This window comes from Camponotus floridanus, unplaced genomic scaffold, assembly GCF_003227725.1.
Source record: "Camponotus floridanus strain SB8 unplaced genomic scaffold, Cflo_v7.5 scaffold20, whole genome shotgun sequence".
Lineage (NCBI taxonomy): Eukaryota > Metazoa > Arthropoda > Insecta > Hymenoptera > Formicidae > Camponotus > Camponotus floridanus.
Window position 1 is genome coordinate 1518147 of NW_020229326.1, and position 23098 is coordinate 1541244.

The following is a 23098-nucleotide window of genomic DNA, read 5'->3' on the forward strand; positions in this document are numbered from 1 at the left end:
TCTCTGAACACACGTTCCTTCTAATTCTCAAATACTTAATAATACGAGAGAGAGAGAGAGAGAGAGAGAGAGAAAAAAGGAAGGGAGACAGTTAGAAGCGGATCACTAGCTACTGTCCAGGACATTGTACGCTTCCTCTTAGGCTCAAAAACAGTAAATCCACGACGTCCGGTCTCCCACGGTCGCACGTGTAAGACGCGGCCGCGAGCGTTTCGCTCGCTAGGCGAGCGGCTAGCGAAATTGTTGACTAGCGATGCTCATCGGACCGCATCAACGTTCGCGAGGTAATGGACGTGGCTGATGGCGATGTCTTGTCGCGTCGCGGCTCGTCGACGCCACCTGCGACAGCAGGAAATCTCGCAGAGACGCGCTTCGCGTTCGGGATTCACCTACCGATCTCGCTAGTCCTTAAACTCTCCATCGTTTTAGTTTTCTAAAACGATTACGCGTACATGTATCATGCGCCGTTCGCACTTTCTCTTTCTCGGCCAAAGTCGTCTTCTCGAATGTTTCGAAAGATTGGAGCAGAAACGCGTTACATAGTCTCGTCGCCGTTAAAACGTTCATTAAGCACGTTGATTACTTACTTGGGCCTAATTAAGGACGAATTAAAAATGAAGCGAATATTAAGAACCGAATTATTCTCTCGTTTATTACGCTTTAATTACGCTCGCGCATCATCGTAGGTGTAACCTACGCGTACGTTTCCACAAAAAATTAATATTCAAAGGGGATATCGCGCGCCGCAAGCTAGTAATCTGCAAGGAAATTAAAGACTCGGCGGCCGGGATAGAGATCTTCGTGCAGTCACAGCTCGTTTGAGCGAATGCCCCAAGTGATTTCAGTTACACCTCGTTTGCGCGATCCGTTGCGGCGGTTCTTATTATTTCCTCGAACGAGGAAGCGGTTTTTCAATTGTACGATGGATCGCAATTTCAGGATTGCCTGATGGCAATGGATAACATTGTGAGCGCGTCAATCCGCGATATGTAGCATCTATGATGATAAATCAGCGAGAAATCTACATAATTACGAACGTTTCGCGATCGAACGTGCAACGCAATTTCCCGTCTCTCTTTTCGATCGAGCATAATTTAATCGCGATGTTACATAGTACAATTTTGAATGTAAAATCATTAATTTTAAATCTCACTTTTATAATTTAATTTAGAATCACGTGTATCTCTTTTTTTTTTGCTCGTATCGTTCGCAAGAATATAATACACGGGCTTCGAAGGTGTTCGTGTGAATTTATTTTCTAATAGATCTTCTCCTCTTTCGGATGCCTCCATTGGCTCCCGGAGTCGTGTTTGCTCGACGTGGAGGTGGAATTACGAGCGAAAAGAACGGGAGATGGCGAATAAATCACGAACCACGACTCTTCCACGTTATGCTAATGACACCTCCTGCATCCTGTGTATCCTTCGCGCAAGACGCGAAAGTTCAAGCCGGCACGCCACACGGCGTCATTCTTCTTTTTACGGGATTCCGGGCAACACACCTCCTTGACGCAATAGCAGGAAATAAAACACTCTTTCCTCTCTCGACATTTATCTACATTCAACGGCCGAGTGACGGCGCGAGCGAAAGACAATTCGCAATTTTTGCTCGGCGATATCGATCGACGTCGAAAGAAAAGTATTCTCGTGTCAATGACGTTTCGGAGTAGGAGGTACTCCTGTCAGTTTGACGTCGCTTATTTGTCGAACGCGATTCATCAAATATTATCTTCATTATCTATCTATCCGACGTTGTTTGTCTTCGTACACCGCGATCGTCATCGCGTACAAAAGATCTTTGCGACGATCACGAATTCGTGACTAACTCCGACTTTGAATCGGGCGGACAATCCTGCAGCGACGTGTGTTACGTCGGGCACGACGTTAAAAGCGACAGGACTGATCAACAGGCGAAGACACGCGCCATCGAGCACGCGCCGATAGATCTGACATCTCGACGCCCGACGCCGCACACGTGACCGGAGGCTCGTTACCCGGTTCTCTCCTTCCTCTCCCCTTACCTTTAGTTGTCCTCCTCTTCCTCCCTGGTTCTCTTCCCATCGGAAGACACGCGCCCGACGTCTCCCCCCGATTTCCCAGAATTGACCTTTGGGAGATCGAATCGCGCCGCTGAATCCGGACGACCCACCGCAAGCGTTTCGTGGCTCGATCGGCAGCCGGCTTCTGCTCTCTCTCTCTCGCTCTCTCATCCAAAGGATTCACGGATGTTCGAGATGAATGGCGAAGTTAAGGAACACAGATTGAGATGAGGAAATTTGTTAATGCTTGTAACCCTCATGACAGCAGTATCTCCGCGATTATCTTCGATGGAACGATCGACAAATATAATTTTCTCTCTGTCGCTTAACGCGAATCTAATTGTCATCTCTTCGATAAAGTGTAACTTTCGCTTCGAGTAACAGCTAGGAAACATTCACAAAAAATTAATTAAAAGCCTTTATACATATTTATAATAGATTTCGGATTCTCTCGCATAATTGCGCGACGCCGTCGAGAGCCAATTAACACGAGTTCAGAAGCCGCGGACGGTCTTATAATACTGGCCACAAATACCGGCGCAAGTCGAGCGAGATGCTACATCTCGAAATCCCATCTTAATAACGAAATCGCGCCGCAGCTCTCAGCCCAGTCGTTTCGGCGCGGCGGGAAAGGAAAAATTTGGGCCAGGGAAGCTGAAAGAAGAGGGAGGGAGGAGAGAAAAAGAGACTCGTCGCATACCAGGCGGCGGATCCCACGGGAGAAGAAGGAGATCCGGGCAAGGAAAGAGAGAGAGAGAGAGAGAGAGAGAAGAAGCCGGCGACGACGCCACTAAATATTGTGTTCGCGCAGAGAATACAGCTCTCGGGACACGTGTAAGCGGGGCCGCGGGATTCCGTATGAGCAGATCGGCCCGCCGATTATACGCTAATTCAACGCAAATTCCTTGCCGGAGATATCTGTATCGCTCGCATACATCAGAGAGCGGTGGCTCGCGGTAGCTGCGCTGCCGTTGCTGGGCCCCGCTCTCGTTGTCGCCGCTGTTGCTGCTCGGGGGTACCCGAACCGCCCGCGGTCTCCCAGGCTCCCGGCTTAATCAGCATCCGCGGAGAGACAACTATATAGCTGCGGCTTATACGTAGTTTCGCGCACATGTGGCGTACACCCGCCGTCGACGAGAACGTTGGATCCCACGGAAGGGGATCTGCCTTCCTCCGTCATCCTTCCGATGAAAATGCGCCCTATTTCGATGAGATATATGTATAATAAATACGCAATAATTTTTTGCGCTACAAGTTGTAACTCATTTTGAGTTTACAACAGTGACACTGTCAAGCGATGCACATTGTATGCGCGGCTCCGACTAGTGTAACCGTCACGGTCGGTAGTCATCTCGCATCTCGGCTGCAATCGGGTTAGCGCCACGACCGGCTACCGTCAGATTAATTAAAGCTTTAATTAGTGTAAAAATTAGATATACATATGTACGCCACTCCAACACAATTAATATCAAAGCGAAGGAGAAGCGGATACCTTCCTATCTGATTCGCGTTAGATTTTCAGAAACTGTCATTAAAACGGAGGACGCGAAATCGATACTCGAATCGCGTGCTTTCTCACGGATCGTTTTCGAAGAAAGTCGCGTTTGCGGGGGAGAAAAGGGAAGCATAAACGCTACCGTATATATATATATATATATATATATATATATATATATATATATATATATATATTGTATACTTGCCACGATATGTAGCCTCTATACTCGGACCGAAGTCCCGGGGCGGAGGAAGCGAAGATATATCACGTTGTCGGCCGACATACCATTCTTTTGCGGCGCGCCCGACACCGCGCAGCATTCACAAATTAAGGAGCGCCAAAGTCAACGGCGGCGTAGGTAGGTATGGCGCTATCGCGCTTCATAAAACTTCGTTAGCACGCCAGGTCGGGGAAGTAGACGGTGGTCCGCACCCGGTAGTGTGCGCCCGGCCCCGGGATATACCCACATAAGCGCTGATGGCCCCGCGAGACCACCGTAAAAATTCATTTCGCACCTCGCCCCGTGTAATTCAGCCGGATTCTTGCATCTTCGCCAGCCGGCGTAGAGCGTATTAGATGGACCATGTCCGCGCACTTCGCGGTTAATGACTCCGCTCGGCCTGGCCTGGCCGCGCGCTATGCGCGCTACGTTTAATAATTGTACAGCGACAGCGCGCCCCCCTTAATTATTCGTCCGTATGCGTAAATTCCGTGTGTGTGCTCCACTCTTCAAATTATCCGTAGCGTATACAGAGAGATAACGCGTTAGAAAATTAAAGAAAAAATTAGCGACGAATATATCTTCTTCAATTAAATCACTAAAAATGTCGCTGATTAAAGCAGCGACAAGATTTCATCCAAGTGAGCATTTCATTGATCTTTAATTATAATACATTTTATTCCTCCACCTTTTCTTTCACTGATTATAGCAGTAAAATTTATTCGAATTTAGAATTACATGCGCATATCACATTTTTTCTTAAGATGCGATAAACTCAAATATTTCTTTAACAAGACATATATTTCTTCTTTTTATGAATTTATCTCATATATATATTATAATACAAAACATATTTCAAAATATTATTGAATAAAAGTAAAAATAAATATGATTAACATTATAAGAAACAAAAATAATATTAAAATATGATTAAGATTGATAAAATAAATAAATAAAATAAATAATACTTCAAATATAATTGAAAAATATAATTGAAACAGCTTAATTGATTCTTTCGATGAAAAACTTTACCGTTTCTAATACCATATTTAACTGAAATTACACTACTTATCAATAACATACTAATTCCATTTAAGAGAGAAACAATGAAAATTGCACGCTAGATAGATCTCAGTTTATTTGAAAAGATTTTGAGCGTCAATATTCTTTATCCTCGTTACAAGCCGATTAATTGCTCGACCCGCGCAATCACACCAATTCGATCGATTAATCCCGTATAGCTCGTATCCTTCCGACCTTATTAGCATTGCACGTGGCGACGTAATATTACGACGCGAGTGTCGCGTACCTTTCGATCCGTCGTCCGTTAATTTGCCGCGAGGACCGCGCATACAAAATGAGAGAGTCGCACGAGAGTCCCTCGTACCTGTGCGAGTGACTCGCCACGTATGTGCCTGCTCACGCATACACGCGCGTGGTTCCCGTCATTACGTACGTAGCCTCGTTAGAACGTGTCTTTTTTTTTCCTCCCCGGTCCGCTAATGAGGTGGTCCGCGACTTGCAGAGGGTGGCCGACGTACGAGCGGCCGGCTTCAGGTCGAGGGCAGCTTCCGTTGACGTTCCCGCGCGAATCTGGAGACCGACACTATTTTTAATCTACCCGCGGGATGCGCGGGCTTGATAAAATTAAAACGCATGTCCCGTTACGAAAGCTTGCTTACTCTACCGTCTCCCTTCCTCTCTTTGCCGCGAAAAACGTGTACGCCCTTTTAGGGCGCGCTTCGCTCGGATCAGGACTCGCCGGAGAATGTCGCGTTAATAGTCGACGTCGCGTTCGTGGTTTGGTGATTAATTTTCGCCGTTAATTTCGGACTCTAGGGTCCGCAGTGCGGTCACAGTCGGGTGCATATATATTCGATAGCCGAGTATATGATGCGGGTAATCGAACGCGGCTGCGATTAAACAAGAGACTTTGCTGCGAGACGGATAACTTAACGGTATTATTAATCAGAATTACACGTTTTTCAAGAAACCGAGCATATAATTTGTAGCAATAATAACTTTATTAAGTGCACTTTATTAAGTGCACGAGAAGCAAAGCATGCAACAAAAATATAAACAAAAAAAAAGCTGTGTTTTAATAACCAAAGTATCAATTACAATATTGCTTGTATCCTTTATTACATCTAATTTATTAATTAAAGAAATATTTAAAGAATATAGAAATATGTATAGCATTTAAAATGTAAAAATATATAATATTTATTATATCAGAAAAGAAAAAAAGTGAATGTTGCCATCTTCCATTGCAATCAGACCAAGACTTTCTCTTCTCGAAGAATTTTCGTGTCGCTTAATTCTATCTAAGTGGAAATAAAATTCAAGCTCCGTTTATTTGCCCTTTCCGGCTTTCCTGGAGTCGCATTTGCTCCTCTCCGTTCCGACTATAATCGATTGCCGGTCTGGGAGTCTTCCTCTCTCTCGAACACGTCCCGACGATGGGTTCCATTCATTCAGCTCGTCCCGGTTGACACCCGGGCCGTTGCCGTCGCTTAATTCGCGAATATTTCACGGACGTGTCATCCCGAAAATACGTTACAGCTGCTCGCGTCGTGTCTCTGCAATCGGGCCACCTTCGGCGCCCGAAAAATCCACAGCCGCGGTCATAAATCTCGGCGCTGATACATTTTTACTTATCACCTTCCCATTGCGCCAGCTTCCTCGTAAAACCCCGCTCGGTAATTCCGGTCTCGTGCGATTTAAACGACCGTCGAATTATGACCCCGTCTTTCTTCGCGCGTGTTGCAGACGGCTTTACATTGGGGCGCCAAACACGGCGAGGAGAACATCATTAAATTAATAGCGGGCACCTATAGGGACTACAACAAGAGTGTCAACGAGACCACGGTGAGTGCCCTTTTCCTCTGAGATTCCTGTATAAAAAAATTGTTTCAAACCAGTGCTTTTTTTAGATGTTATAAGATTGAAGAATCAGAAATTTTATTTGTAGAATATATTAGAGCGATTTACATTATATTCGATGTTATATTATTAGTCTTTACAAGATTGAAGATCAATTTAATTTTTCATATTTTTCTGTTTCCGGTCATTGGATGTTTCCATCGAATGCAGAATGGGGTAAGTGTCTTATTCTTTCAACATTAAATTCTATTTTCTTTTATGATAAAATCGCAGTCGATGAAAATAGCAATTTATAATTTATATATCGGGATAACGTTTGCTTCAAACGAATTTTATTTCCTACGTCGATGGTGCTTGTTCATCGAGACAAAACACATCAAATGCATTCGGATAATATCCTTGGCAGTCCTTATCACGATCGCGTATAATTTGCCGGACGTACGGAGAATGGGATCGGTTTAGGGAACGATTCACGTTGTAAGAGGTAGAACAAATGGAGTCAGTCCACGTGAGAAGGAAGGAAGACGAGAAGAAAAGGAGAGAGAGAAAAAGAGCGGGGAAGCGCACAGAAAAGCCCGCAGATAGGATCAGACGTGTGTGGTCCCGCCGCTTTGCTCTTTATAAGACTTATATAAGCCAGCGAGTGCTTCACGACGAGAGACGGCAAGTACTTATAATGGAGAAGAAAGAGGGAAAGAACGAGCTCCCCCTCGTTAGCGGCTCGCGACAAACTCCATCGTGGCTTCTCGTCTGTCTCGTTATTTCGTGGATAGTAAAATTATTTTTATTTTTTGCCGATATAGGCATACATTGCATCGGATAAAATTAATCTATTTATTTATGATTTTAAATTAAATTTTAAATGATAAACTTATAATTTTATGCGGACTTGTAAAAAAAGATCGTAAGGAGACGATTCGTTTAACTTTCCTATCGACTCATCATTAGATTGAAATTGAACTCGAAGCGCATACATTTCGAGAGTCGGCTCATTTGTCTTCTTGTAAGATCTTCCTTGGCGCGCTCGGTAGACTCATTTGTTTCCGCGATGTAATCCAACTGGCTTGTCGACACCGCGGTTCTTTTCCTCTTCCTCACCTTCATTTTCTCAAGCCTCTTCTTGTCCATAGAAAAAAAACAAACATTGAGAAGAGAATCTTTTCTACATCAATATTTCGATAGCTTTTAAGATGCGCGACATCGAGAAAATACTTGATCTAAAGAAGCAGTGAAAAAAAGAGAGAGAGAGACTCGTGTGTAACAGGATAAAAATGGAGTGTACAAGAGATTTCCATAATACGGGGAAACACATTAATGCGCACACGCGTCGCTATTCCTGTACCTTCCCCGATGACAATTTCGGGGCCGACTCGATGCGCCGCTGCCAAGGATTAACGCAGCCCGGATATAATGAATACGGTAGCGCTCGTGTACGTACCGATGTAGAATAGGTAATCCACACCCCGGACGAGGGATCTGTCCTCGGCGAATCCTCTCTGGACGTTCCTTTTTTTTTCTCTCTTTTCTTTTTCACGGCGCGGCTTTAGGACCAGACTGCGGATCGCGCGGCTGGGCGTAATCTGTCACCGGCGTCGCTCCCGCGCCGCGCTTTTCTACGGCTTATCCCGGCCACCGGCTTTTCCCCAATCCCGCGGTAAATGAAAGAGGACGTAGGAGAGAAACGAGTGAAAAAAAAAGAGATCATCCGGCGGAGCTTGGCGTGGAATCGCTCGATTTTATCCACGACTAATATCCGTCGCTCGCGGGCATCGATACCGGTTTCTCCGGGAGACAGGTTTGCTGGAAAAGAGTCGGGAAAAGTCGATAGTGAATTTTACAAAGAGTATAGTAATATGGCAAGTAAATAAAATTATTCTCTCTCGCTTTCACATATGAATGTTTTTGAATGTTTGACCATTACTAATTTAACTTGGAATCTTTCCTCGTTCAAAGTTTCGCGACTTCACAAGCGTCTCGTCGCAAGTTTTGCAATTGTCTGCAAGCTGAGAATGTCTCTCGATCTCAACGAGCTGTCTGATACTCTTGGCGTGAAAAATCATAACGCGATTGTGATTATTTTATTCTCCGGCTTACTTATCGTAAGAATTCCGCCATTCGCAACTTTTTTTATCCTCGATCGGCCTGTGGACGAAGAGGCGGATCGCAGTCACCGGCGTAATCTGTCACCGGTACCGCTTCTACCGTGGTTTTCTACCGGCTTATCGCTGCATCGCCTTGCATTTAATCCCCGCAAAAAAACGGGGGATGGCCGCTCGTTTCACCGTGTGCCCCGGGGGGAGAGGAAGGTGTCCCTCGTAAGCCGCCCATGTGGCGCCTGCATCCTTGCCTGGCGTACGACAGCCAACGACGTTCGCGGTTAAGGCTCCAGATGCAACCGGAATCTGCCTCGTGCAACGGGTGATCCATTCGAAATATAATCTTTGATCGAGAATTAATTGTTTAAAATACTAGATACACTAGTACTCAACTCACTTCGTGGATCGAATTTTTGAGAAATTATTATAATAATGAGAGAGAAAAATTATCTATTACATTTTTACCATCCTTTAATTATGAGTTACCGAGATTCAAACCGTGAAGATTTAAACGTAAATGAATTATTATATATAAGACCGCTCCCATGGCGGAGAATTTCAATCTGTAAATCTTTACTGCACATATGACAAGAATTACGTATCTCTCATTTTAAATTAGCTTAGCTGTCGTGAAGTTAAATTCTATCACGCGAAATATACGAGGCATATAAGAAATGTCTACACGATAGACATCGTGGAAAACGATATTGCTTTCCTACCGATTTTCGAGCGAGCCTACGTTGAGGAACGAGATAACCTCGGAACGCGCGAGCTCCTTTCCCGGGCTTTTTTCGCCCTTCCAGAAGGAGCAGGGAAAAGGAGAAGCGCCGTTATGATATAGCGGCTCGTAAAGGCGGCCCGATGTAGGAAAATATTAAAATTGAAAATCCTCAACGGTGATATACGCGTGCGTGATATTGGTGGCCGGCAGCTGTCCTGTTCCTGCAGGACGAAAGAGCGAGAGAGAAAGGGAGAGAAATGAAGAGGCAGGAAGAGGCAGGAAGAAGGGACACGTTAGCGCGGGTACTCGAACGGAGAGGAAGACGAAGACGAAGTGGCGGTAGGGACGCGATATTGTCTCGAGGCTCCGTGTGCTCCGGAACATTGCTACTTTAAAATATCGTCGGGAGAGCATAAAAAGGGGGGTCCTCCGCGCGTATGTACCCACCCATGTACGGGGTGTTTGAGAAATCACCCGTTTCCACGCCTGATATCACGGAAATCTAGATTCGATATAAATTCAAGTAAACTCGCATTCTTCGGATCTCTTGCTAATTATTCTTTAAAATATTTCAATTCAAATATCATAACGCTTGGAAGCCTGCACTTTCAAAGATGTAACTTGTAATCATTAAAATTTTCTTCCTACTTTTTTTTCTATTCAAAGATTATTGATATTTGGATGTTTAAACAACGAGTGCTCCTTCGAGTTGATTCCCAGGATAGGGGTAAGCGCGCTACTTGTGCGACACCTCGTACATGCACATCCGTATCGCGAAGGGATGCGTGAGGGAGGACGCGCGTGAATTGGCCAGGGGGGTGTCGCGCCACTTGTCGCGAGGACACACGTGTCGCACGCTATTGGAGCTGGCAAAAGGGTGACGCGTTACGATGTCTACCCCATACGTGCCATTTTCCGCTCTATATATATGTGATCGTCGTATATGTACCGTCGTAAGTTTTTTCGCGCGTATCTAAAACGCGGGGATTTTAAAGTGAAATAAATTAGAAATTTGGAAGGGTGAGGGGGGTGAGCGGGCATTCTCTCTACACGCGCGAGCGACCAACCCTTCTCTCCCGGCTCTACCGTATCGCAGGCGAGGGTGCGATGGCGCAAAGGGTGCGTCCCGCGTTTCGATAACTACGATCGCGGTTTTGACACATTTGTCACTATCGTTTATTGCACAAGTTCGATATTAAACGCCAACGATATACAGTCGTTCATGAACCCGAACGACGACGGGGACGATTTTTTAATCGCCTTCATAGCGCGACCAAATGTCGCGCCCGGCGTATCTCGAGGGTAGGCTTAATTGAGGGTAAAAGCATTGTACAGATTCAAATCGACCCTTTCGTTACGCATTTTTCCGCCGCGGGCTTTGTACCGACGACATAGCTTTAATGTATTACGATTACGCGCACCGCAAGCAGAATTGGAGCGAAATCTATTACGTTTGCAAATTCAATCTGCAAATAGCTTTCTCTGTAATTTATTATTTTATTTTGTGATTCATCTCGTAAGCTTGTATGATGTTCGTTAAAGGAACTCAAATTACGCTCGTAAATTCTCCCAATATGGGAATGGATTCAAAAGTTTCTTAAAAAATATTTACTCGCCTTCACTTCAATACACCTAGTTTTTTTCCTTATTATATATGAATGTGTTACATATATTTTTATGAAACGTACTCTCAAGTAGATTGTTCGCATTTTCACCTCGACCGGATAATGACTCGTGTGCACACACACACACACATACATACGTACACAATTACGCGCAATTTGTCGTACTTATCGACACGAGCATCGCTACAGCGTACTCTTTCACGAATGTTAGCCCGCGGCAAGAATACAGGGTGTCCCTGACCGAGCGCACTTTCATTTTACCATAGATACTGTCTGTGAATTATTAAGGTGAAAAACTGCCAAGAGAGAAAAAAATAGCCTGTCGATTGCAAATAATTAACAATTAATGATATTAATGATATACTTTCGATGTATTCAAAAATGTTGATATCCAACATCTGCATGTACCGTGAATTTTTTAATTTTGCTCCTCTGTCATTTATGATACTTATTCATGTTCAAAGAGCAATATTTTTAAATTGAGTTTGTGCTACTTTGAAAAAGAATTTCGATGATTTTGACGATTATATTTTAACAAATATGTCTCAGTATTTTTTTGTAGCGAAACACAATATAAGAATTTCTAGAGCTATATAGGTTTTTTATTTTCGAGTGATGAGCATTATCATTTATATTATAAAAAATTTTAAAAAATATATAAAAATATTTGTCTTATGAGTGAAATGTTAAAAGATTGAAAATTAATCATGAGAAATTAAATAATCTAATTGTAAGTATTTTCAGAAACTGTAAATCGAAAATCATTAAATGGTAAATCACGTGAGAAATTTAATAAACTAATATACAAACTTATATATACATACGTACATACATGTGTCAGTACAACAAATATCCGTCCTAATTTATTAGTCTATTAAAAATAAATGGAAAAGATATTGTAAAAATTTCACGTTGACAATCAATCTCAACCGATTACATTTCGATTAAAAATAAATTCATGAGCGAAAAAAAGACGCTTCCAAAACTCACGCTAACAAAAAAGTCTAATTTAATCTTATTCAATAATTCTTCTAATTACACAAACGCACATATAGATAAAATAAATAAATAATATTAAATTTAGCCAATTTTGATTTTATTTTATTATATTGTCTCATTTTTATTTGTAATTGCTGCAATTTTTTTTTACCTTTTTTACATTAGCACATTTAAAATAGGTAATAATTTAAAAAAACAATCTCATACATCGTTAAAGCTATGGAATCTCCTTCAAGGTTTGATTCTACAAACACCTCGTATATTGCGACTTTGCATTTTGCATACTTTAATCCGCACTACTTTGTTGCTTGGCTGACTCTCGGTTGATCGGCTTCGAGCGACTTTTATCTAAATTAAACCAGTTTCTCTCGGCAAGAAAGAGGTACGTTGAGCGACGACGCGCGTTAACTACGAAACGATCGCGGCATAAAATTTGGATTTAAATTCGAATCTACGTATCTAAAGAGGAGGATATAAATGATATTTTTAACTGCTTATAAATATAAAGACGCGAGAGATACGCGTAAGAGCGAGCAATTATTTCACGCTATAAGTGTCATGAATAATTTTCTCGCTATTCAACGTAAGGAGAGCGTAAATTATCTCGGTGATTAAAATCTTTTGCGACGACAGGGGATCAATAATTCGTGAATCCCTTATCGGACTCGCTTATGCGACTACCAATGACACTATTACGCAGTGTCGCGTTGGCCGCGCATCGACTTCGTGTATCGATACAATCTTGGTAAACATCGGAGCGGCAGCTGTTATTTGACGTGCGAGCTGAAAAAGCAAGCCCTTTTTTTCACCTGCTCCGTCCAAGTCGAACGATACTAATTGCGAGATAACGTTCTCTTAATACTATTGCCCTCGCGATAAATGGCGCACGTAACGGTGATGCCCCGAGGATCTCGACGTGTCGCTCGTCACGATGAACAGAATGTAAGGGCTCGGCTTCTAACATTTGCTTTTGTAGATCAATCTGATATACCGTATCTTAATAAAACGACGCTTAATAAAGATGTGTGCGAAATAATATCGTCCACTTAACAAGTCTGGACTGATATTCGTTTTTTCTTTTATGTCCTGCTGATTATAACATACATCGAAACTTGTGTGTATCTTAGCTTAATAATATGTTTAGCTTAATCACAAAATACACAGTGTTCATTGACTGCTTATTTGTACGTAGGATCGATTTATACACGATATATCTAAAGTCACGCACGTCCTGTTGGTTCATAGATAGAGACGAGCAGCGAACCTCTATCAGGAAATGATCTCTTGACTTGCTCGGAACTTTTTTCTTAATTTCCAACATTAAATAAGCATTAAGAATACGCGCTAATTAAAACCTCCCAATTAAAATGTTGATCGAAGTCCAAGTTCGAGATTAACTGGCGGCCAACGATCTGTTATCTATCTTATCGAATACATTGTGTTCGAAAAAAGATTCACATAGAGGAGCCGGATGAAAGTGCATGCGTGCAGGACGTTAAGGGCGATGCACGCGAGGCTAGCTTTCGCGGCATCGCCGTCCCTTACGTACACGCACGCATGCAAGCACGCAGGCACGCACGCACGTAAGGATTGTTTCAGATCGCGACGTCTTTGTCGCGGAAATGCGAATTCGCACGCTCGAGGTGATATTCATAATACGATGCCATTAATTACTCATTGTCTCTGCGACGGCACCGTTCTGTTAATTTCTTTTCCCTCCTCCCTCTCGGTCTCTTTTCTCTCTCTTTCTCTCTCTCTCTTTTTCATCGCTCCCTCGCGAAGGCACGTCACGCATTCGAGCAAATCCTAATAAGATACGCAACGCGTCGGTACTTGCGACGAGAGGTGTGATACGGGCTCTCTATTATTTTTTCATCCACCTTATTATGATTTCCTTCCAGCGGGAGAGATTGGCGTATCCTTTTTGACGCCGGAAACGTGGCGGACAGCACAGAGCTACACCCATACGTACACGCAATTAGAGATAAATTATTCATTAAACCGTTTGTAGGCCGAACGTCTCTAATGTATTAATAATGTGCACCTTGCGTCAACGTGAAAAGATGCGAACATTTCGTTGGCGTGATATTACACGCCGGTCGAACTATGACCATGTATCGTCGGTCTTTTAATTCGACCAATTATCGACACACGTTCTTCTTACGCCCGGTAGAATTTAATTAATATAACTTAAACGCTCCGTGCGTTTAGCACGGTGGAAAGATGCGGATGAGATAGGTTTATTATTCTTTAAACGATCGAGAATTGTTACACGTGTGCGAAAACGAGTGTATTAAACGAATTTGTGTCATCGTTTTAGGGTTATACACCGCTGCACATCGCCATGCAATTCGGCCATGAGAATATATTCAATCTTTTGGTTCAAGTGTATGGTGAGTATACGCAAGAGTTTCTCCTTTTTTCGCTCTTTTAAGCCTAAATAATAAAATTGTCATTAAAGCAGTGACAAAATTTCATTAAAGATCAATGAGTAATTCATTGATCTTCAACGAAAACTTGGCCTTTGCTCTTTCGTCTCGTAAATTAATCTCTAAATTAGAAGAAGAATTATATGTACCATAATTTTTTTTTATTCTTCAGATAATTAAATCTACAAAATGAACAAGACTCTTGATAAAAATTAGATATTTTTTAAATAAAATGTTACTATATAATTAATAAATAAATTAATCTCATATATATTATATAATTATATATGTTGCAAGGCTCATTTCTTTTTTAAATATCAATGATTTTTTCAGTGAGATTTCACTATTTACAATGCTGTAAAATCTTGCTTATCTGTAATAATATACTGATTTCACTTAAGAGAGCGAATTCCATAGCAAAAAGGTCGTAATGTCTCGCTTTTTAACATGTTTTTTGAAAATATATTTTCAGGCGCGAATCAGGACATACGTGACTATAGCGGTAGAAAGGCCAGACAATATCTGGTCTCGCAGGAGGCAGCAGTCAGCCAGGACACGTTTCACAGTGAGTACATTCTCCCTCTCTAAGAAAAAATACGCGCCACTTAGGGGAATGTGACGCAACTTTTGTAAATATTCATAGAGGGTTACGTTGTCTCGCGCACGCGGATGTTTTGAGATGTTCCTCGTAATTTTCTGTACTACAAAATCGGAATATTAATCACAAATTTAGCACTTTCTGGTCCATCTTATAAAACGCTGTCTAATATTCATTCCAATTTCATTTAAGAGGAAATAGTCTAATTTACTCTCTCAAATTGAATTAGTGAAAATGTCATTGCAAAGCAATAATAAGATTTCACCAAGTGTTTCACCGAGCTTTAGTGAAGACACACTTTTCTTCTCCATTTTTGTTGATTATAATAAAATTTTGTATAATTAATATTCAAATTTAGAATTATGTGTATCATATTTTTTTATTCTTAAAATGTAAATCTACAAAAAAAAGCGAACAAGACTCGGCTTTATTTAACAAAATATATTGCTAATTGAATTTATTTCATATATTAAATATATGACGCATTTTAAAATATCATTGAATAAAATAAAAATAAAACAAACATTGAAATTAATAAAATATTTAATATTAAAATATGATTGAAACAGCCAATCACAAATTAATTATTTTTATTGTTTGCAATGCTATATTTATTTGAAACCACTGCTTATTCAGTGATGATCAGATGCATCGATTTTATTTAAGAGAGTATATTGACGAAAAGAAAAGATTTCACTAGAAAGTTTTGTAAATTATTCGCGTTAGTTCTTTTCCCACATCTTCTCCAATTTGCCACGAAATAGCAGCAGCAAAGTTAATCCTGGGAACATCGAAATCTTCTTTCTTTTCACTTATTAACGATAGAGAAGTATTTTTCGTCCTGTATATACATGTAGAAACAGGCTGTACGAAGAAAGTAGTTTGCATAACAAGTAGTTTGAAAACAAAAGACATAATCGTCGTCTGGAAAAAAAAGTTTTTAAAGGAATTCTTTCCGTGTGTGCCTTCAACTCCTTCGCTCGCGGAAAACCAATTACGCTCCGAAGTACACTGTAATTTACACCGCTTGTAAGTGTGTCCCGTCAAAGTTCCGTTGCTTTCCGCCCCGTATATCCCGTGTCGATCATTGTTCAACGTTCTCCACGCTCGTTTCGCGGCATTCGCCTCCTGTCACGCTCCAGCACGAGTTGATGGCTATTGCGCTTAATCTATACGAGAATTGCATGATATCGTACTAGCACTTGTAAGCTAATACTGATTTAGACAGATCGAATATTAGATCAGGTAGATTTTTTTTAGATAGACTTAAACTTTTTATTTCATAATTTTTGGTGTATACTAAACTTCGCACGTCTATCTCAGCACCTTCCTCTCTCTCAATACTATATAATTAACTCTCAGCAGCATGCGACAATACTACGACCGACAATACTGCTCCCTCGGGATTTCTAGGATATCTTTCTGTCGCTTTAGATTTAAGGTACGTAGATCCGGTCGGGAAATATGATGCGATATATTTGAATTGCCGGAATGGTGTTAACGGGCTCTCCTAGGTGAGTACTTCGGGGTTCTGGAAGTATTCTTCTGTTGTAGGGATTACTGCTGCCGCTACGCTCAGGCAAGTTCAGAAGCGCACCTCTGCTAAAGTAGTAAAGCGCTTGTGTCGTCACATTAAAGTACGTAGGCGCACCTTTTAGAGTAACGTATGACTGTCACTTTTCTGCACACCTCTCTGACGTGAGTATCTTAAAGTTTCACGGACCTCCCTGCGCGAACTGGTCTAGAGATTCGTTGGACGATATTGTTTGCCAAGATTAAAAAGCGGGTTCGAATACGAATCTGTTTCGCTTCTGACACTTTATAAGCGACAAGTCTTCGTCTACTACTTTGCTAAATATGTTTGAAATGTACTAAAAATGTTAAAATGTTTAGCTTTGACGTACTTACTTTAAGAATAATATAACTGTATCATCCTGCAAAAAATATTTTTTTTTACCCTTTTTAAATATCACTGAAAAAATTTTTAGTAATAGCTAAATGATTTGGATAAATAGCGCTAAAAACATTAAACGTTATAATAACAATTGCTAAAAGATTTAATCGAGATAACGAAGTATTTAATTCAAAGAATCTCTAAGAGTTTAATTGATAGTATAAATTATTTAATTAGAAACAAAATTTGCCCATAATTGAACTCATTAAATATTTAATATTAATTTAATATTCTTAAATATAATAATAATGGTTATCAAATATTCAATTAAAACAATACAATTTAATTCATTTGGCAATTATTATTACCGATCAATTTTTTCAGTATAAAATTTTTTTACTACTTTGTTATTACTGCTTGATATATAACTACTTATCAATCGGAGGTAAATTTTATTATTCTTTCTACATAAAAAATTTTTGTATTTTGTTTCTTCTTTATCATGTTTTAATTACATAATTTGCTATGATTATAAAACGTGAATTGTCAAAGTGGCAGTGGTACATCAGATTTCTGGCATCGTAGAGAAATAATATTGTGTGTAACTCTGGCAATATGTGTGAAGTGAAATTTAATCTTCAAACTTACATTTTTCACGTAGCAAGTGATGAAAAAGGAAAACATAGTGCTATATTTTCAATTATGAGTGATAATAAGATTATTGCGGAATCTCTTTTGATTGTATTGTTATATAAGTTATAATACTTTGTTTCACATCACACATCGTTGCTATTATTTGTTATTGCCCTTATGTGATGCGTTGTTGTACGTAAATAAAGCATGTACACTCGAGCATGAGAAACACATGTGTATCTCACTCCAGTTGATTCTCAGCATCATTCAGTTTTATTCGCACACTGGATAATTATTACACTTAGTAAGACAGGATATATAATAATTCTCGAAAGGGAAAGTAGGCCCCGTTTTTTACTAATTTATTTAATCGCATACATTAATTTCCTTGTGTAAGAGAGAGTTTTTCTCTTATTTTCTTATATACCTAACATATATTATATAATAGCGCGTATCATATCATTTTATTAATCATACAAATAACATTTCTGTTTTAAATTAATTTTTAATTGTAGATTCGTTTTATTAATGAAAATTATATATAATCGCTTCTTAAAAATTATCAAATATATTAGGCATATTTTCTAACATAAAAAATCCTATACTAAAAAAATAACTTTTTTCCATCTTATTCTAACTCATGATAATCTTACATCACTTGTCGATCTCCCAATTTCTCACTATGTACGAGATACAGTTTCAAATGATTTTCTATTTTATTTCAGAAATAAAAGCAAGGAAAAAGCATGCAGGTAAGAAATAATTCTTTTGGTGTCCAAGCGTTTTAGTAGAGACTAATTTGGCGCATGAAATAATCTAAATAGATTACATTAACATTATAACATATTAATTTTAATCTTCTTTTTCTCAAACTTGTAACTACAATAATTTTGCTTATTTTTCAATATTAACTTTCATAATTTTTAAGAAGAACGCCTTATATTCTCACATTTATAGTAGAATTAATGTAGTAAAGTAACAATGATCAAAAATACACTTCCCTGTCACAATTGGCTATATTCTTCCAAGCAAAGTTATACTAACGTGAAGAGTAACGAGAGAGCTCCCTTAAGCACCATAATAGAACGATTGATTGAATATGCAGAGAAAGATCTTGGTTTCCTACGAATTGGCTCGTTGAACGTTCGCGTGAAACGTACTACGGAAGCCTTCAGTCAGTTCCTGGGTGTGGCAACCAGCAGTACGGCTAGCAGCAACAACGAGAAGATTCACAAGTCATGGGGATCCGCGGATAACGTTCAGGTATCATTTTCTCGGATTCCTCAACACGTCTCGCGTTACATTGAGATAATATATAATTTCTTAACAGAGAAGTATTTCTTTTTGATTATAACATTCTGTACAAGATAGCGCACACGCAAACATACACAAAACTTCATTTTGTGAATGCATTCGCAATGAAATAACAAAATCTGATTAATATATCCGCGATCAGTAAAAAGTATTCATGCTTTCTTCTTTCTTCAAATGCGAAAGGCGAGTGCAACAGATCGCAACGTTTACAGACTAATATATTTTATTCGTCTTTCGCATATATTCAAGCTGGACCACAAACTGATGCCACCGCCGAAGTACGCACCTATCAAAAAACGAAAGAGCAGACGGCCGCAAGACTTCAGCTCATCACAAGAGCAACAGCAGACCATCAGTCAGCCGACTACCCCGTTATTACAGGGCAAAGTCAGTCGACCGAGTCGGGCTGTCCATCGTCGACCGACGTCCACGACGTCCGTCAATTCCGTCAACGCGTCCAACAATGTCCAGCAGAACGACTCCGATTCGGATACGGCTTGCGGCTTCGATTCTGCCTGGCGAGGATCCGCGCAACTGTAATTTGTCAATATCATTTATGTGATTATTCGTATGCATAAGGCTTAGAAGGAGAAACTTCGAGGAGTCTCTTAGGAGGAATTAGCAATTCCTTTGGAAATTTTTTGTGTTACTACGTCTAAAGCGAACGATATTAACGGTTTTTTATAAATACGAAAAATTTTTTAAGCTTTTTAAATTTTTTCGCACCGTTCTCTGTGGAATTATTGTTTTGTCATGTTCAGTTATTATTTGTCATGTTCAGTTATGATACAATACATGCCTCTGATAGAGAAATTATACGGATCCATTATATATATATATGTAGTTTATTTAAAATTTCATTAGTGATCTTTATTTAATTCACTTCCTTCAATAAGTTTATTAAATTATGTGCATTTTTAGAATACCGGTGAAAGAAAAGAGACAAAAGTATCGCATAACTTATGGAAATAGGGAATTCATTGCTTTAATGAATAGAAGAAAAAAAAAAAAAAAAAAAATATATATATATATATAATATATATATATATATATATATATAATATGCTAAAAATGAAAATTATTAATCAAGAACAATTGTATGCCAAAGTATATGAAATGATATTAAAAATAGAAAATTATTTTAAAGAGTGAAAAAAATTTTAATATTTTTGATATTGTCTCTTATAATTTTTAATTTTTCCGACTTTAAAACATAAAATATTAACAATAAAATATAATTATAATTATATATATATATATATATATATATATATATATATATATAAAATTATAATTATATTTTATTGTTAATATTTTATGTTTTAAAGTCGTAAAAATTAACAATAAAATATAATTATAATTTTATATATATATATATATATATATATATATATATATATATGTATGTATGTATATGTATAAATTATAATTATATTTTATTGTTAATATTTTATGTTTTAAAGTCGTAAAAATTAAAAATTATAAGAGACAATATCAAAAATGTTAAAATTTTTTTCACTCTTTAAAATAATCTTCTATTTTTAATATCATTTCATATACTTTGGCATACAATTGTTCTTGATTAATAAGTGTCATTTTTCATATATTTCTATATCAAAAACTTATCTCACAATAATTCTATCAAATTAAAATCCAGTAATTAAAAGGATCAAAAAGCTATTTTGAAAAATAAAATATCTATTGTATTTGTTATAATTTTTAATTTTTACAATATAAAATATTTTACAACATAAAATAGTAATAAAATATAGATTATAGATAAAATATAGATAATATTTATATATGTTTATGTTTCTTTGAAATAAACTTCCCTATTTCTATAAGTGACGCAATACTGATGACTGTATATTTAAGTACTGTATATTTAAGTAGATAATTCACAATGATAATTTGCGATATTAGTATTGATATATAATTTCTTAACTAAATTATTTAATAAATTCGATTTAAAATATATTTTATATATCTAAACATATAAATGTATAAATGTATTTATATCTATATATAAAATATATTTTTTATATCGCACATTCGTGTGCAAAGCTTAAGGAAGAAGGGAACATTTAATATATTTGAATACGCTTATTTATTGTAAATTGTAATTCGAGAAAATAGATTTAAAATTCATAGAACAAATCTTTTGTACTTTTTCATCTTGAGCGTACATCAATTTCATATTTTGCCTTCATGGTGTTACAATATACATACCATAATTTTAGCATACTCTAAACAAATTTTTGCACAATATGTTATTTGTTATATGTAATTAACGCAAGCTAATTTATTATATCAAGAAAAAAGTGTTTAATGCATATTTATCAATAAAAAGTATTAATAATTCTTTCGAAATTAAGCATACAGCAATAAAATATTATATGACTAGAATTCTTATTTATAATTCTTATTATTGTATATTTTATTTTTGTAATATATAATATGGAAGCAATAAATATATTTAAATATATTAAAATATTGTATAACTATATATAACCTATGAAATTTAAAATAAATCACAATACAGTAACACAAAAGACACTAAAACTAATATTTTATTTAGTATACAATATTTAAAATCAATATATATAATATATTCCAACACTGTTTTCATCCTTATTTCTCTACCTATATCTTTTATGCAATGACATCTTTATGTAACTCTAGAAAATTGTATTTCAACTCGAAAGATAAATAATCGTACTCTTCGGATAATGCTTTTAACATATATCTTGAACACTAGATGGACTCGCATCCTGTGGCGACTGGCATGAAATGATCGCGAGTGACTTGGCAATGTGTACGTGTAAATATATTTTATTGTTTATATTTTGCATTTTTTCAAGCCATGATGTGCAAAATGAAATAATAATTTGACTTCGTAGAAGGACGAGACATACAAAATTTTTTTTCACGCTTATGAGAAAATGTACGACATATGTCATCCTAGTGTAAGTAATGTATTTTATTCAAATAATCAAAAAAAAGAGACGAATGCAATCAAGAGTTATTTGTATGAATGTAAAAGATTTTTATTTTTCTATGCTTACAGTATTATCATTTATGCAAACTTGGCTGTAACGATCCTGTGAAAACAAGTACCGCCTTTTATGTCTACATTGAACTGTGCGAAGGTATGGTATAAATCAATTTTCACAATACAGAATATACATAAGTAAGCTGTAAATAAATTTATATATAATTTATTGCTATGATGATTCACAGTAAAACGATACTGGGATGTCAAATATAAGTATAAGGAGGAACTTGATCTATTTTATCTCGAAGTAAAAAAACGAGAGCATTCTTCACTGGAAATCTATATACCTTGGCCAACCAAGTACAGCATTTCCATTGATAAAATTGAGAAAATGCAACAGGCATTACAAAATGAACGGTAATTCCAGGATTTTATCTTTGATATTTCTTGTGTATAATTTTATAAAATATAATATTTAATGTATTCCACATACATATATATAAATAACAAATTTAAATTCAACAGATTGACATTTGTATTTAAATCTGAGGATAGCAGCAGTGTTTTGTATACAATAAGCGCGGGGCTTATAAAACCAGCGGCACCAGAAGCAACTAAACAACTGAAAGAAAAAGAAGAAAAGAAATATAATTTGGAGACAGAGATTCGCAGGAATACATCAAATTTATATGAATTAGCAAAAACTATAGTTTTTGCTCATGAAACAAAAGATCAAAATACTAGTTCTGGTCCAAGTGTTATTGTAGAATCTTCAAATACTGATTCTAGTTTGGAGATATTATGATATTTTTTTTATACATAATATTGAATTTTAATGTAATATATATTTGCTTACTATATTACTGTATTTATTTCTTTTTGATGTTGTCATATTTGTAGTTTATATGAATTTATGAAAATTTTTAAGACACTTCTCTCTTTCTCTAAAAAATACAAAAGAGATATATGGAAGGAAATATATAGTAAGGCACAAACAAAGTGTGAGATAAAAGAGGATAAAGATAGTATAAAGATGTATATTTTTAATATTTATTTTTTAAAGTAATTTTCACATGCGCGCATATAATGCAGATTTTGAGAATACTTCTAAGAATTGCATATAATTGTTTAGTAAAACGAAACGTAATAAGCTGC

The 23098-nt window shown here is 37.7% G+C and overlaps 2 protein-coding genes across 9 annotated transcripts in view; both read left to right on the forward strand.

The window, feature by feature from the left end:
- LOC105252720 (ankyrin repeat domain-containing protein SOWAHB) overlaps nt 1–19947 on the forward strand; it is a 99200-nt gene extending 79253 nt beyond the window's left edge. For 3 of the 7 annotated variants that reach the window (XM_025408265.1, XM_011260248.3, XM_011260249.3), the window contains 7 exons: nt 6526–6624; nt 6850–6855; nt 14401–14473; nt 14982–15074; nt 18360–18386; nt 18740–18897; nt 19198–19947. In XM_025408265.1, the coding sequence (XP_025264050.1) occupies nt 6526–6624; nt 6850–6855; nt 14401–14473; nt 14982–15074; nt 18360–18386; nt 18740–18897; nt 19198–19488 (747 nt within the window). In that variant the 3' untranslated portion in view covers nt 19489–19947. Of the gene's footprint in view, nt 1–6525; nt 6625–6849; nt 6856–14400; nt 14474–14981; nt 15075–16469; nt 16549–16661; nt 17181–18359; nt 18387–18739; nt 18898–19197 lie in introns of those variants that run through there. The other 4 variants (XM_025408269.1, XM_025408266.1, XM_025408267.1 and 1 more) reach the window with 4 other exon arrangements.
- A 1770-nt stretch (nt 19948–21717) lies between these two features.
- On the forward strand, nt 21718–22756 carry LOC105252727 (tRNA-splicing endonuclease subunit Sen15). Of its 2 annotated transcripts, XM_020027986.2 has the most exons (5): nt 21727–21763; nt 21849–21914; nt 22016–22097; nt 22189–22360; nt 22469–22756. In XM_020027986.2, the coding sequence occupies exons 2-5, from the start codon at nt 21891–21893 to the stop codon at nt 22746–22748; spliced, it is 558 nt and encodes a 185-aa protein (XP_019883545.1). In that variant the 5' UTR covers nt 21727–21763; nt 21849–21890; the 3' UTR covers nt 22749–22756. The 2 variants fall into 2 exon arrangements, with proteins under 2 accessions (XP_011258562.1, XP_019883545.1); XM_011260260.2 differs by having other exon boundaries at nt 21718–21914.
- Nucleotides 22757–23098: the final 342 nt, after the last annotated feature.

What these genes read in the sequence shown, in the direction of transcription:
- LOC105252727 (XM_011260260.2), top strand. Translation starts at nt 21,891, where the DNA reads ATGTACGACATATGTCATCCTAGT. An exon ending in ACGACATATGTCATCCTAGT is followed by an intron (nt 21,915 to 22,015) that starts GTAAGTAATGTA and finishes CTATGCTTACAG; the next exon opens with TATTATCATTTATGCAAACT. An exon ending in CAGGCATTACAAAATGAACG is followed by an intron (nt 22,361 to 22,468) that starts GTAATTCCAGGA and finishes TAAATTCAACAG; the next exon opens with ATTGACATTTGTATTTAAAT.